Source organism: Tinamus guttatus, unplaced genomic scaffold (genome assembly GCF_059628265.1).
Source record: "Tinamus guttatus ecotype Peru unplaced genomic scaffold, ASM5962826v1 Tinamus_guttatus_pri_ptg000433l, whole genome shotgun sequence".
NCBI classification, from domain to species: Eukaryota; Metazoa; Chordata; class Aves; order Tinamiformes; family Tinamidae; genus Tinamus; species Tinamus guttatus.
Genome location: NW_028288967.1, coordinates 37,133 through 53,959, shown reverse-complemented (window position 1 = coordinate 53,959; position 16,827 = coordinate 37,133). Strand labels below are relative to the sequence as shown.

At 50.5% G+C, this 16,827-nt stretch overlaps 1 protein-coding gene across 1 annotated transcript in view; it reads right to left on the bottom strand.

The window, feature by feature from the left end:
- HDAC7 (histone deacetylase 7) overlaps positions 1 to 10,702 on the bottom strand; it is an 84,998-nt gene extending 74,296 nt beyond the window's left edge. Inside the window, exon 1 of the mRNA XM_088531777.1 lies at positions 10,401 to 10,702. Within this exon, the coding sequence (XP_088387903.1) occupies positions 10,401 to 10,419 (19 nt within the window). The 5' untranslated portion in view covers positions 10,420 to 10,702. The remainder of the gene's footprint in view (positions 1 to 10,400) is intronic.
- Positions 10,703 to 16,827: the final 6,125 nt, after the last annotated feature.

The window sequence follows — 16,827 nt, the reverse complement described above, 5'->3', positions numbered from 1 at the left end:
GTTGCTGGTCCCTTATCTGACTCATTTCAATGTCTCAGGGGAAACCCTGGCATTGATAAACAGCTCTCTCCTCCCTGCCTCCGCATTCACTAACCGAAATCTGGAGTCTATTTTTAACCCTCAAACACCCACTGCGAGGTGGGGAGCGCGGCGGGCCGGCCTCAGCACTGCTATCTTGGGAATGTGTCACTGCGAGTCCTAGTTTCTGAGTCTGAGCTGGCTCGTGCTGCTGTTTATCGGGGTAATTTGACGGTGGCGTTGGCAAGATATCAAGCAAAGTGAGACCAAAACAAGGCTGTTGATATCTCACGCGGGCACTTTCCATCTCAGGGCCTGCACCATGCCCCCGGATGGGGTATGCAAAACAAAAAGGCTCCCACTTTTTATTTTCCAGTACATCCCGAAACTGATTATGCTTTTTGACCTGCTCATTGCTTCCGTTTTCTGATGGACTCGCTCGAAGTGACAATATGGGACAGGGGCAAAGGAGCTGGAAAGGGGCACCAAGTTAGAGAGAAGCTTGCACTACAGAATGGAAACTGGATCTAAGACATGGCAGTGTCTGAGGGTCATTTCCCCTTCTTGTTCACTTTCCATGGAGCTCGTGGTTCCTGTGTTTGGTTATCTGCCGCCCCGCTATCCGGACACACGTGTTGCTGATCATACACATGCCCATGCAGTTGCACACCAAGCGTGTTGCAGTGCAAGTGTGCGCAGATGTGCACAGATGTGCAGACACACGCATGCCCGTGTGCACCTTATGGCTCCCTGCCCAGCACAGCTGGGAGATGCAGCAACATGAGACCTGGAGGCCCTGCGGGTCTCGAACTCTCATGTTTCAGCTCATCTGTCAGGAGATGCTCAGACAGCGGGTCTGGAAACAGCGTTTCCATTTCCCAGCCGAACTGAGAGCATCAAGGGCAGGGACAGGACAAAAGGTGCTGGACCCTGAGCTGCTTCAGAGATGTCACGTTGGAGATGATGTACTTCAAAGAGAAGGAATAACCCCAGACACCAGGACAGGCTGGGGACTGACCTTCTGGAGGGCAGCTCTGCAGAGAGGGACCTGGGTGTCATGGTGGGTGACAAGGTGACCATGAGGCAGCAGGTGCCCTCCTGGCCAAGAAGGCCAATGGGATCCTGGGGGCGTTAGGAAGAGTCTCCAGCAGGTCGAGGGGATCCTGCCCCTCTGCTCAGCCCTGCTGAGGCCACATCTGGAGTATTGTGTCCAGTTCTGGGCTCCACAGGACAAGAGGGATGTGGAGCTGCTGGAGAGAGGCCAGCGCAGGGCTACGAGGATGATGAGGGGCCTGGAACATCTGCCCTGTAAGGAGAGGCTGAGGGAGCTGGGCCTGTTCAGCTGGAGAAGAGAAGGCTGAGAGGGGACCTGAGCAGTGTCTAGAAGTACCTCAAGGGAGGCAGTGAGGAGGATGGGGCGGCCTCTTTGCACTGGTGGCACCGACAGAACTAGAGGAAACGGCCACAAACTGAAGCACCAAAAGTTCCACAGGATCTTAAGGAAGAATTTCTTCCCAGTGAGGGTGCCAGAGCCCTGGAACAGGCTGCCCAGAGAGGTTGTGGTGTCTCCTTCTCTGGAGATCTTCAAACCCGCTTGGACGCAGCCCTGTGCCACGTGCTCTAGGTGACCCTGCGTGTGCAGGGGTTGGACTAGATGATCCCTAGAGGTCCCTTCCAACCTTCAGCATTCCATGAAAGTGGGGGTGACGGTTCAAAATTTGGCCCTGTGAATCCGGAGAAGCTCGAGCCGTAGCCGGCAGTGAGCGCTCCGGGTGGACGGAGCTCCGTGTGCTGGGAGCTACACAACGCCGAAAGGACGGAGCAGACCCAGCCTGACGCTGCGGTCGGGGCAGGCCAGCTCCTCCGAGGCCACCTCGTGCTTTCTCTGGCCCGGGTTGGGATGATCCAAGGGTGAAGCTTCCAGCCTTCCCTCGGGGAAACACCTCCACTACCAAACATTGCCGGAGAGAAGGGAGAGTCTGTTTGCAACGCTCGGCCTACACAAAGGCTGCCTTGAGCAGCACTGTCCCCTCCCCGCTGCACAAGGACACCCGACATTTCCTCCCGAAAGCCCCCACACTGCCTACAAGGTCTTGGGTAAACACTCATTCGGGAACAGTTTCCTTTTCCAGAGCTTTCCCTGCCTTTAGACAATCGCGGAGCGGCTTTTGGAGGTCCTCATCCTCTCGGCTCATCTCCCTTCATGATGGGAGCCATCGCAGGCCCGCAGGGCCAGCGGGACCCCACTGTCACTGACACCGTCACAGTGTCACCTTGTCACTCGCTTTGAACTCCACGCTGCTTCGAGGGTGCATTTTATGCACGTCCAACACCAGGGAGTTCTCCTCTCTTTCCATCGCTGTGAACTTGCTCCCGGGTCCACGGTGGTGGAAAGCGTCTAGTTTTATATTGATTTATATCCCCTCGCAGGCTTTCTGCCTGCTCCCTAACAACCCGCTCCTCCAGGCCTCGCTGCCTGGGCTTTTCCGAGCAAAGTACAGATGGACAGCCCAGAAATAACTCCAGAAATGTAAATCTGTCCTGCTACCCCAATAAATAAGTCCCCATGAGGGAGGCCACGGAGGGATCGCAGGCCGGGAGGCTTCGGCGAGGCCTGCGATGGCGGCCGAGTTGTTTGTGCGTCCCCGGGCGCCGGTTGCTGCTCTGGCTGTTTCTGCTCCATCGCGAAGCTGTGCTGTAAAACCTTCATTTCCTGACACACATGGGATGAGGCCAAGGGGTCGTGTTTTGGACAACCTGGCTTCTCCATGGCGACCGGCGCTGATGTCACCGCTGCGCCATGATCGGAAGGGGCCTGGGGAATGGAAAGCTCTTCAGGAACGAGGCGGGACGGCCACGGCCGGGCTGCGAGAGCGGCCGGGAATGTTTTCCTTGGAGCCGGAGCCGGGAGGAGGAGGAGGAGGGAGCCCGCGCCATGGGCTGGGTCTCCGCGTGCGGCCTCTCCCCGCTTCACCCGCTCCGCGGCCTTGATCCAGGGGCTCCCATTTTGTACAACATCGGCTAAAACATCCATCTCTCGTGCATTTGTAGGACTAATCTCTCTCCCTCCTTTCCCCTCCAGGAGTCTGAGCTCCCCCCTGCCATTTCCCATGCCAATTTTGTTTCTCCAGGTGCTCTTTCTGTCACAAATACCCTCTCTTGCAGGGGAGCCCCTTTACTAAGGTAAAATGATTAAAAACTCCAGCGTGAAGGAACGGGGGAGCGCTGAATGTCACTGGGGGGCAGTTGTGGTGGCGTCAGGGCTTCCCGAGGCTGGAGATGCGGGATGTTCCGCTGCTTCCGGCCCGAGCATTGCACCACATTGCACCGCTTGGATGCTACCGGGATAAACACACCGAGGAAAAACAGCTACACCTTGTGTGCATGGAGCTGCCAAGGAGCTCCTGCTCCACCAGGATGGATGGAGATGCGCAAGCATTTGTTTTCCACCTCAGAAACAAGGTGTATTCACGTGTGAAGTATCAGATCTGACACCATCCTGAATCCCTATTGGGCTGACTTGAACATCCAGATGTAGCCAAGAAGGGAACAAGGCCAGCAAGGTGTTGTAGGGATGAAAACCGAGTGCCTACAGTCTATCTAGGACCCCAAATCCAACCGAGGCTGCTTGATTTGATCCAGGCGCGTGTTTAAACTCATCGCTCATATGTGGAGCCCTTCTGTGATCATGGGCAAGTCAATCAAATAACCGGTTGCAAATACACCTGCTTTGACAGTGAATGAAATACTGTTCTAGAGAGGCAGTTTAATTATAAGGCACGTGCGAACAAAATAGCAATTAGAGACTGTCAAGACTTTGCAGATACCTGGTGCTTATAGACGTGGATTTGCACTGAGTGGGATTCACACAAGCATGAGTGAGACTTACACTGTAATAACGCATAGTTATCCTCAATTAATGTCAAAATCAAATATGTTTAGCAAAGTGTTTGGCTATAGTATGAAGGCAGCAAAATGCCTCTGTCTTTCTTGCCTTTTGGCAATATAAAACCTCACGAAAAGTGTTTACATGAAATGGAAACTTCTCCAGCGAACAGCAGTATTTCACCCCATGGAGTCTGCTGAGTCCCGTGCGTGTTGACTCAGCGCCGTCTCCTTCCTACGGAGACCCAACAACACCGGTACCACTTGCAAGGGGAAAAAAAAAAAGAGAAAACAAAACAACAACACGAAAGATCTTCCAAAAAATGCTGCATGAAAAGTGATCACTCAGCAGAGCGAGGTTTCCTGCGCAGTGAGAGTTGGCCAGCAAATTAACAGGAAATCAGTGCTTCCTGCCTGCAAAGGAAGTGCCTATCTAATGCCTGTGATCAAAAACAAACATCACTTCAATTAAACAAACAAAGGGCCTAAAACTTCAACAGCTCACAGCCTGGGTCAGCTCCAGGGTTAGGGAAATGAGGCCAAAAATAAGAGGCTTGCAACCTTGAAAAAGGCCCTCATCCTTTTCCCCTCGCATTGATGTTGCTTGTGCTGCGTGTGCAGAAAGCAGGAGGGACTTTCCTTGGCGTCTTCCTAGGTGGGTGTTCGGATGCAGCCGGGAAAACCCACCAAGCTGCTCCCCAGGAGCAGAAGAACTGGCTCCAGTGGCCTTCTTCACTTGGGGATCAAACTTGGGGATCTTCACTTGGGCTTGGGGATCAAACACTGCTCACAACCACAAGACTGATCCCAGGCTTGTGCATCCACAGCACTTAGTGCTGCAGAGGAAACAGCCTCATTAACCAAAAAATTCTGCTCTGGCCTTAAGGCTCTTGTACAAGGGCGGCCTGAAGCAACATCTGCAGCTCCAGGCCGTTTGATGGGGCAGTGTCTGCGGGATGGATACTGGATAAGAGAAGGATCTTCAGCTCATTGCTCTTCAGCCCATGTTTACTCTCCTAATACTATGAACATGAAAGCCTGAGGCAGATACACTCCCATATCCAGCTCCAGGCAACCTTTCTGTTGCCAGCAGGCAACCAAAGGCTTGGGCTAGGACAACACAGAGCATCCACTATTTAAAGGGAACTTGACCACCTCCAGATGCCATCACACAGCAGAAATCCCTCAGATGGATCGCATAGCCACAAGAGATATACAGTGACAACTCGTATTCCCAACCCAGCTGTGCAGTAGATACACATCTCCTAGGGTCTCTGTTGCAAGTATCTATCTCACCTTCCTCTCTTGGTATGACCAGAGCTTAGTTCATTGGAGTATGGACTTAGTTCATGGATCATGGAGTGTTTTGGTGTGGAATACAACCTGAGGCCCATACTCAGCATCAGCTGGGGGTACCATCTTGCTCCCCTGGTGCTACACTGATGCTCAGTGTCCAAACGCCTCTGAACTCTGCACGTGGTGTTCACACCGATTGCTCAACATGTTGGGTTAACTGCGCTGGAGGGAACTGCACTGATCCTTTTAACAGGAATCTCCTGTTTGGGAATGCTAAAGGCCCTGACGCTGCTTGGAACAGACTCTCAGATCAAAGTCATCTTGGAATTTGGCTTTAGCCTCCTTTTGCAATCAAAGGAGACAGACAACCAGAGGTGACACTTGGGTACCTCCTTCTAGAGAACCTGCCTGCCCTTCTGAAGGGAGGATTCATCTCTGTTTACTGAAAAGGGAGCCTGGACAACCAGATCAAACTTGAGATCTTGGCTGCCCTGGACAAATACCATCACCGCAGTCTGTAAAGAGTGCCCTATCACTGTGGTGAAGACATGAAGTGTTTTTAAAAGATGTCTCGGGGTCAGACTCCTGCTAACAGCACAGCGTAGGAACTGGAGCAATGTCAATAACGTGCAAGACAGCAGAAGTCTTTGAAGTTTCTACTCTCCATTTGGGAAGTGGCTGGACAGTGCAGCTGTACCTGAATAAGGGAGTTCAGCCTCCAATAAAGGACCCAGAATGTGCCAAAGGCTGTGAAATACCCCAAATCTCACAGTGTTTTTCCACCTCGTTGAAGACCTTTTGTCTCAACAAATTAACCAAGAGGAGATGGAGCTGAAAAGTCAGCAGGATTCCATGGCCAGGTCCTCCCCATCGCTGTGTGCAGTGTACTAAAGGCAGCAATTGTAACTGTACAGCGTTTGCTGGAGTATTTATTGAGGAGTTGTAGGGTCTGGGTCCATGACCAGCACTAGACACGCATGCTGTTTATGGGGTTTAAAGCATGGGCAGAAAGAGATGGAAGAAATCGCTTCAAACACAAAGCTGGAGGATGACTCGATCTCAGAAATCCATCTCTGGAAAGTCTGTATCCTGTTTAAACCATGCTCCATTTTGTGCTCTCCCCCAATTCCTAAAACCAGCCCCTTCCTCCTCGCCGTTATGGGAACATCTGGCTGCTCTCAGGTTCTCCATCCTGGGGATCATCCATCCACCCAGTCCATCCAGATCATCCCGTTTGGAGCCCGGAGCGCTGGCATTCCTCATCCTGTGCCATTCCCTGGGCCTTTGCTAACAACCCCAGCACGAAACCGAGCACAGAAAAAGAAATGAAAAGGCCAGGGTTGTCCCAGGCCTGGCCAGGGACTTTGGATTTAAAAGGAAACACTTTCCTGCGTCTCTCCGAGGGCGGTTGCCGACACGATAATAAATACAGGGCAAGAACAAAGGACGGCAGGGAGGAGCAGGACAGCAGGAATAAAAGAGCAAGCAGGATGCGCTGCAATGTGTTACCTATCTCGTGGAGCGACCCCGAGCAGCAGAAATGGACTGGAAACCCGGGCTTGCAGCAGGGTCTGATGGACCTCACGACCTTACACAGGGGCTCCATCTCCTCCAGGGACTGCTCAAGTCAGCGATTGCCTTTACATAAATCTCTAAGAAGTACTCAGGCATCTACAGGATGTTTTGGGCTTGTTTCAAGCCTCCCTGATCATCCTCGCTGCATTTGTGTTAATGCCCCACATTCATTTTCGGTGCAAGTTGGTCCCCAGGAGGGAGATGTATCAGGAGGAGGGTTCATTTCTGGCCCCGCTCCAGAAGCTCCATGTGGACATGAACGTGCAGAACCTGATTCCTGCCAGCCAAGACAGATTTCCAACCCCATCCGAGAAGACTTGGCTCCTTCCACCCACCCGCAACACCCATGTCACACTCAAACATATATCACTTCCCTTGGCATCACAGTATTTAACCCTACTCTGTCAGATGGTGCCATGAGTTCATTATTAGGTCGCTTTGACCTGAATTTTGAACTAAAAAATCCCAACAAAACAATAACTATTAGGACATAAGTATGGGTCATATCTGGGCTGACTGGAAATGTGGAACAAGAAAGGTCCCAATGTGACCTGCTCTACAGGTAGTGCAGAGAGGTTGGGATTAGTGACCATGATGGATAATACGGCACGCTATGAGTCACAAGCATATATTTAATGTAAAAAGAAGCCATGTTGCAGACACCTCCTGGCATCTATGTTTTTGGAAGAGCAATACGAAGCTGGTGTGGGGAAGCATTAGGAAGGAAGATCATTTTAGAGGCCACACATCACGTGTGTGTCCATGGACCAGGCAGGATGCACTCCGGAGCGCTGAGTGGAGCTGGCCATGGACAAGGTTGGCCATGAAGATGCTGCATGAAGAGGAACTGCTGTCCCACTGTCCCACATCCAAGGGGGCCAAGTGCCAGGACATGATCTGGATTCAGAGCTGCAGGAGAGGCCGCTCTGAACGTTCATGTTCTGATGCCTCAATTGAGTCTACTAAGAGCACCTGGTCCCTCCTAACACAGACCTGCAGTCATCAACGGGCTGCTGATGCTGTTCCATCCATTACTGGAAAATCCATGCAACATCCCTGGAAAGTGGCTTGCTAATATGGAAAAGCTGGCCGATTTCCTCATTGTGGAAGTGCCAAGAACACAGATGAACTCCTGAAGGCTGCTATGGAGAAGGCTATGGGCATAAAGCTGGCGATGACTTTTAATGGCAGAAATGGCAGTAAAGTTCTCATCTCCTCGTGAAAATGCAGGGAATGTAATTAAGCCTCTGAAGAGCTTCATTAAATCTGAAGGTTTCATCTGCATTTATATTAACTCTGTCCCAGGCTGCAGCACGACAGTTGTGGAGGGTTCCTCCTGCTGCAGTCCTGAGGCCTCTTCAATATCAAGGCTATTGATGCTGGTTTTATCTCCCTCATTCTGCTGCTCCAAATTTCAATTGTATCTAAATCCTTCACGTTAGTCAATGGGATTTAAAGGAAATGGGACAGTTTCCTTTATGTTGACTTGAATCCTCCCTGGAATAAGCTTATGTCCATCCAACCTAGTGTCCATTCTCAATGCCAACCCTACAACCCCTAGTCCCTCTTCAGTAATTCTGTCGTTCTGTTCTTCAGGGATTGGAGCAAAGTGATGGCCAAAAGCCTGTTCAATGACACAGAATTCCCTAAGGTCTCTCCTTTGGTGTATTTGAAACTCATTGTAGCTGAACTTGTTGAAGAATACACATATTAATGACTTGCAGTGCAGTATCCTTGAAAGAAGAAACGTACTGGCACCATTTCCCGTATAACACGGCGGTTGAAAGAATAAGCCTGATCTTTGCCCTTATAAACAGTGAACTATCAAACAAAGTATAAAACTGTTATTACTCAGCAGAGCGTTACTAAAACTAGGCAGGATTTTGCAACCAGGTCAGGTGTCTATTGAAACACTGGGTCATTTTATGCCATGGGCAACCTGAAGGTGGTCCTGCATTCTGCAACATAGAAACTGGTCCAAACACGACTGCAGGTTTTCTGGGAAACATCCAGAACTTATCCATGTTTCTTTGGATGAAGTCTATATGTGTTTCAAAAGAGGCCAGTAAAGCTGTTGGATCATATTGATCCCAGACTTTCTTCCCTATCCCAAGGCAGAAGACAGGAATTTGGGGTAACCCACCTGTTAAAAAGCTTTTAAGAGATTTCTCTGATCTGAAGCTCACTTATAATATTATGGGCATTTAATATGCACTTTAAGGTCTAGATCTTTCCCATCACCTGTCCCAAGTTGCTTGGATTCCCTATGCTATTTCCTAGCCTAAGATACTATTCCCTATGGATCAGATTCCAGCAAAGACAGTAGGTATTGGAGACCATGGGATGATACCAGATGAGGATGAAAAGGAGAAACTGAAGGAAGGGATATAAAGACATGGAGGTCATAAGATAACAGCGTCTGGAATGGATTTAGTTGCACTCTGTGGACTTCTAAACCTGCAAGTCCTTCCACTTTATCGTGTCGTTGACAGCAGGGCCCTAAGAACTTCCCATCGAGGCCACTTGAGCCCACCAGCTCAAACCACCACTGTTGCATCGCTCTGATTTCCCCCCTAGGCTTTTTTGGTGTAAAGGACTCCAATATTTTTCTGCATTATGCCAAGTCTCCTCATGTGGCTTTTCCACATGATTCTAAGTCAGACCATAGCTTCATCACTTGTCCTGAATTCCCTTAATTAATGTAAATTACGTTACTTCTGAAATGTTCTGTGCTAGGCAATGGGCCCACGGGTCATGACAGCCTCTTTCTCAGGTAATTTATGTCTTCTTCTCTTACCCACAACACTATCTAAGCCGATTACTCAGGAAAACCAGGCAAAATCCGACTCCGAATAGCAGTGTTTGCAGCTGCAGGACACTCTGCAGCGCTCCCTGCTCCCGACAACTTCCACAATCCGGAGCGCAGCGAGGAATATTCCCTGGCCAGGACACAGAGGCTGCGAGCTGCTCATCTGCTGCAGGAAGCAGAAGTTCCCTGCGCTCAAACCATTGAAAACAGCCTGGAAAACTGCAAAAATCAGGGAGCAGAAGTGACACTGGCACTGCCAGGAAAGTCTGCAGCATCTGCACAGTCCTCACCTCCAAAATCAAGGGCCACCGGACTAGGGAGATAAGCACGTCAGCACCGTCCCGCCGTGCGCCTTTCCAAGCTGCTCATTCCAAGAGTTTTCCCTGGAGCACCGTGTGTCCAAGCCAGGGGGAAGGTTTTCCCTTGGAGCCCAGCTCGGTCACACTCGATTGCATCATTTTTGCTTCCCTTTCTTTTGCTTTTGGGACCCGGATTGCTCCCGCCTGGGTGGAAACCCCTTTCTCCGTGTTCACGGGTGGGTGGACGAGCCCAGGGGACGCAGGCGGGTGACAAACGGAGCCCAGCGCGTGGTGGCCAACGGGGACAGCACTAACGTGTCCCCGGGCAGCCCTGCTTGGGCTCTGGGGCTTTAACACTTGCAGCATCTGCTCTTTCCAGCCTCTTTCCTGCTATCCGACACCTCTGCGGCGAGGGAGGACCCCAGGAACCGGAGCAAACACCCACCGGAGCGCTCGGATCCCACGCGGAAAACCGGCGCGCTTGCAGCCCCGGTGCCCGGCACTAGCAGCCTACTCACCCTGGCTTTGTCCTTGCATCCAGAGGAATTAAAACCCTTGGAGAGGAGCTCTCATTGTCCAAGGTGTCGCTTAAGGGAGGCCGCTGCTTTCTTTATATCTCAAGATTCACTAAAGTCCAGGAAGAGAAGGGAGAGAAAGAGAGGGGAAGGCGAAAGGGGAGGGACTGAGCGAAGGGCCCAGAGGCCGTATAGAATGACAATGGAAGGAAATGCTTTATCAAACCTAGAAAGCCAACCCTGTCCTGGGAACGCCGAGGGGGAAAACAAGAAGCAAAACCCCAAACCTTGCCGAAGAAAAGCGAGTTCAGCTGCCCCGGGTTCCTCCCTTGGCTGCACAAACCCTCCTCCCCCAGCCCCTTTAGTGGAAAACACAATGCGCCCCGCTCAAAGGCTTGATTTTATATATATATACATATATATATATTTTCTTAAACTGAGAGAAGTTTCAGTTCTTTTAAAAAAAAAAAAGAAAAAAAATCCCCAACAACTCAACCCTGCCCGGGAATGGGAATGTGACGCTCTTTCCCCCTCCCCCGGCTCCAGCCTTCCAAGTTCCTATGAGTCAAACGTTTGCAATGTGTTCCCGAAATGTTACCAATCTGGAATGCAGCATCCGAGAGGCTTGGACTAATAAAACTGCTGTTTGGAGCCTGGGAGAAAGTTGTCACCGCGCGGCGAGGTCGGTTCCTCTTCCTTCTGTTTTCTGTCCCCATCTGGAGCCTCATTGCAGAGGTGGCATTAGAGGACGGTGACATTTACCCCGTGCTCCTGGGTGCATCGAGGCTGGAAATCACAGAATTAGGGCAGAAAGGAGGAGAAACAGCAAATCTGAGAGAGCAGGTGGGAAACTGAGGACCGGAGAGGTGTGCGGATATCCTGGAATACTGAAGGCTGAGCCCTTTTCTCCCTGCAATCTAATGGGCTCTCTTAATGTATAAAGGGTTTTTTTTGCCCAAAACAGCCACGCTGGAGCCCCAAGTTTTAAAACTGATGTGGCTTTCCCTAGATCCTGAAATATTTGGGAAAAACCCCTCAGACAGCAAGAGTATTTAATACAGAGCAGGTCCTATGAACCCACAGGCAAGGCCATGTCCACTTTCTATCAAAGAGATTATTTATATACTCTTCTACCCTCATTTAATTAAATTTAACAGCCATTTAGTTCATCTGGTGGCTTCCTGGGCTATAAACCACAGCTGTCCCCGCTGTACCTGTTTGTGTCCAGGGATTCTTCATGAAAAATGGTGTTCCCTCCTCAACATCACCTTGATGGAAATTGTTTCACCTGCTTTTATTCCTATTAGCATCTGGGATTAGATTTATGTCAGCGTGGCTTGGGCCAGCTCCATAGGTTCCTGCTGCATTAGAGGGGGATAAATCATTTCTCTTCAAGGTAAACATATACATGAGAAGGGTCACATATAGGATGGTGAATATGCTGCCTACATCTCTAAGGACTTTGTAGGAGCCTGGAAAACTGGGTTGGATGGAAATTCTTCCATTGCAGCAGTTTGAAGTCTGCATTTCACCCCTTCTGTTTGCAGGAAAGGAGCTTTAGCATCCCCGGCTCATGCTGTGGGCACTGAGGACTGCAAGGACAAGCCATAGCCCAAGAAAAGGTTGGTGTTGGCAGGCAAAAAGACAACAGTTCTGATGGCCCAAAAATGTGAGACCCCATATTTATTGCAAGTAATTGCAATTAATTGCAATTCACAAATTGCAATTCACATATTCCTGGTCAAGGCTTCAGCTGCACATGCAAACAACTGTGGTGGGGACTCAGAAAAAAACAAGTTTTAGCTAATGAAGCATCGGTTTAAGCCACCTTTATCAAGAAACACCATATGGCAATAACCGAAACCCGGCAGCATCTCTCTGCTGTGGCAAATCCCCCCTGTGATGGGGCAGGAGGAGGTGCTGATGTGGCCTCAGGTGTTCCCAGTGTGGAGGCTGCACACCTGGGTCCAAACCGCGGTGTTCCTGGGCTCAACTGGATCCAACAAGCAGAAAATCAGGCTCATTCCAGCTCCAAATAAAAGGGAAACGATTTCCTCAGCCTCTGTGTGAGCCCCCAGATCCTGAGCAGGCCCTTGAGCCCCCTGATTCGCAGCTGCAAATATGCACGAGTTTGGGCTTTCTGTTCCTACACAGCTCAGCTGCAGCCCCGTTAAAATCAAGGGGTTGGAAACATCGGATCAACCTGCAGGGAGGCTGCCCCAGAGCTGCATGCCCTGGAAACAGGGGTTGTCACTGTCCCAAACAGGGCTTGTCACTGTCCCAAACAGGGCTTGTCACTGTCCCAAACAGGGGTTGTCACTGTCCCAAAGAAGCCAGAGAATTCCTAGCTCCAATTATTCCACCCGGAGAACTGTGCAAGGACCCTGTCCTTGCTGGAATACAGCTGAGCAAGCAGCATCCAGGCGGATCCCCTTTGGGATGCCTATTCCCATGGAGAGTTTCACCATGCAACAAGCGTAAAACTTCCAGGTTTTCCTCTTTTTTTCCAGGTTAAAAACCTGTTCCTTCTTCTATTATTCTGCCCGACTCAATTCTCAGTTCAAATAGAACCTGATATCCTGCAAGAGGAAAAAGGAAAAATAAAAATAATGATCATGGGGAAAGATTTGAGGGGAAAGGAAATGTCTGTGGCAGAAATATGCTTAGAAGACAGTTTGGCAAAGAGCCCCACAGAAATCAGTGCCCCCAAACAGGGTCATTCCTGCACTTGTTCTCAGCCAAGGGCTAACAGTGAATTGCAAACTTTTACCTACTTGGATCATCATGGTTTGTATTGTTGGGTGTAAGGAGTGAGAGGAACAAAATTGCCAAAAGCAGTTTAAAGAGCAGGCAGGGATAAGGGATGCTGCTTTGTTTAATAAATAGACATTTACATAGCTGAGGAAGTGAGGCAAACCTGACTAATTAAGACTGACCAAAAAGTCTCCTAGGAAGAAGAAAGAGAATGATTTTGGGTGAGGGTATTTCTCAGTAGTGCCTCATTGTGCAGGAGAGGTGTCACAACGGGATCCAGTCTCAGCAGCAAGTGCTTTAGCGGCGGTGACAGGGACACTGGGTGGCTATCGGTGACAGGGAGGGATGAGGAAGGCTCTTGGGCTTGTGGTGGAGGATTTGGGGCATTTCTGCCCTCCTGCAGTCACAGGGAGCAGCTCTAGGGGTTGCACGGGTTGCATGGATTGCATGGGTTGCATGGATTGCATGGGTTGCACGGGTTGCATGGATTGCATGGGTTGCATGGGTTGCACGGGTTGCATGGATTGCATGGGTTGCATAGGTTGCACGGGTTGCATGGATTGCATGGGTTGCACGGGTTGCACAGGTTACATGAGTTGCACAGGTTGCATGGGTTGCATGAGTTGCACGGGTTGCATGAGTTGCATGTGTTGCACGGGTTGCACAGGTTGCATGGGTTGCACGAGTTGCATGGGTTGCACGAGTTGCACGAGTTGCATGGGTTGCACGGATTGCACAGGTTGCATGGGTTGCATGGGTTGCACGAGTTGCACGAGTTGCATGGGTTGCATGGGTTGCACGGATTGCACAGGTTGCATGGGTTGCATGGGTTGCACGAGTTGCACAGGTTGCATGGGTTGCACGGGTTGCACAGGTTGCATGGGTTGCACGGGTTGCATGGGTTGCATGGGTCGCACGAACCCCTGTGCACACAAGGATGGAGGATTGAGGTGCAGGGCACAGAGCGCTTGTTGTCCCCTGGAAAGGCCAGTTGTGACCTGCAAGAAGCAAACGGGAACTCCAGACGGTCACGGAGAGCCTTTGGGATAGAGCAACCACATGCACATGAGGAAGAGGGAGAGCATGGGCACATACAGGCACACAATGCGGGGGCTCGTGCAACAAAAAGTATTTAGAAAGCGGCACCCGGTGGAGTTTGGAGATGGGAACGGAGAGATCCAGAGAGCAAACAAGCGGCGAACAGCCCTCCAGGACGCCTGTTGTGACTCCTCCTGTGAAGGAAAGCATGTGTCGAGCTGCTTTGAACTTCTCCGTTGTGCAAATGCTAAACCCTACTGCTCTAATCCGCGTTGGCGTTTTCCAAGAGCCCTTCTTTGAGGCTTTATCATTAAAACAGCAATCCTCTACACATTCCAATAGGCTCCTGAAATCCCCGGCTAAGCACAAGCGCTCCGAAAGGGTTATCTTCACATAGGCTGTAAACACTTATTTGCCATCTGTTCCTACAGATTCCCCGTGGTCAGACCCCGTTGGACGTAAGGATGTGCATGGAGCAGAGGAATTTCAACATTTCAGGAAATTTAAGGTGAATTTCCAAATAGTAAAGGGGAATGTAAAGACGTATAGGGAGAACTTGCTGTGATGAATATATTTGTGATGGAATATATTTGATGAATATATTTGCTCCCTAATATGCCCAGGTGCACTGGCCGTCCGGACAGCAGTGTTGCTGTCTCATCCAAGCAGATTTGACTTTGAGGCAGAGGAAGGCAGGCAGATTCGGGTTCTCTTTTGGGTGGAATATTCCATAAGGCTCTGTGCTCTCAGGAGGCATCATCCCTAAACATTTGCAAGCTGCTCCCATCGTATCAGAGCGCTAAATCTCCCATCTCTCACTTAAAGCACTCGGGTAGGTTATGGTCTCTCCTCCAAAGCACATAGAAGGCTACAAGTTTCCCTATAAATCACTCCCAAATCAAGCACCGCTTTTCTGCTGGTGATGGAAAGATGACGGTCACAGTCATCCTATGACCTAAAATTTCTCTTCCCCAGGCTTGTGTGGCCCAGCACAACCAGACACGGTGTTTGAGCACGGAATAACCTGTGAAGTTGTTCACCAAGTGAGATCTGCTTTAGCCTCCAGATGCCCTGATGTGGGTTCAACAACCCAGTAGAGAAGACCCATAAATGGGGGATTCGAAGGCATGTCAGGAAGCCCTGACACGTTGCCTTGTTCTGTTGCATGCAGGAGCAGCTCCAGGGACAGGTTTGTCAACGAGAGGGGACACAGAGCAGATATCACAACCACGGGGTCTGCTGACAACCCTAGAGGGTTGCAGAGTCACATCCGTGTGGATAATCCATTCACTTGGGGTTGAGAGAGCTGAGGAAGAGGAGGGGAGAGGGGTTCTTCAACCCGCATGGACACGGCCGCGTGTTCCAATGGCCTTGTTGGCTGCAGCTACTCGAAGGAAGAACAACATTCCCTTCCTTTGCTGGAAAACTGTACTGTTATTGCTGTAACTGAGTCTGGGACAATGTTTAGGGATATAAAGGTGCAGGTAGGTTTCCAAAAGCCGGTGGGTAGCAAATTCCTAGTGCGATTAATGGGAAGAAGGTACACAGAGCTTGGCTTGCTTCCAGCCTGCTCTTGCAACATCTGAGATCTACCTCCTTGTCTGGAGGGTTAAGGAGGGCACTGCCAGGATGGCCCTTGGACACTAAGCAGACCCTGAGCAGCTCCAAAGCTGGAGCAGCAGCAGTGCAAGGCAGCGGGAGCAGAGCCTGGAGCAGCGCCTGGCCATAGAAGGCAGGGAAGGAGCAGGTTTGTTTCTTCGGGGAGGGAAGAGTTATGTCTTCAAGTCACCATGGCTAAAAATACCCCTTGCTGCCGAGGACCGGGCTGTGAGAGGGAGTTTGCTTGGGATACACAAGGAATGGAAGGATCACAGGGTCCTGGAGGTCCTAAGAGCCCCAGGGAAGGGGGCAATGCCAGATACGTGACACTCTGGTCTACACAGATGCCCTGGAGAGCAGGTCTGGAAGGGACATGGGAGGTAGAAAAGCCCCTTTTCTTCACACCCAAGGGGCAGGACGGAGGTGTCCAAGAGCTGTGCAAACCCTGGGTGCTTTCTGAACCCTGACCACACATTTGGGACCTTGTTTTAGCAGCCTGGCTTGGCCTTTTCATGAATAATCAGGACACAGAGCGATTGGACCACCCTGAAGAGCTCTGAAGGCTCCTCATGTCAATATTGCTCTTACGTGGAGAGTAAAGACGTGAGTGTCCACAGGGGAATCACCCTGGGGAAGAGGCGACTTCTCTGTTTACCTAATTCCAGGCTTTTAGGAGCAGGGAAGTGACAAGTTCGCACAGGGGATGTCCCTCAGCATCTCCCTGGACAGCCTGGCCAAGGGCAAACCCACTGGAATCGTTTCATGGATTATAGAGCTTTAGTGAAAAGGAATTTCAAATAATTTTCCTCCTTCTGAAAAGGCCGGTCCCTTGCGGATGACTCTGCTGCAAGGGTGTGAGGAGGATCCTGCCTGGCCTTGATCCCAGTCAATCACAGTTTGGGGACAGCTGAACTCCATTTTGTGATTATTAACCCCAAACGTTCTCCATTTGTTTTGTCTGTCTGGGGCTATATATAGTGATGGGCCAGACCTGACTGGGGAGAGTGAATTGTGTGCAGCTGTTATGTGCAGCTCCCAT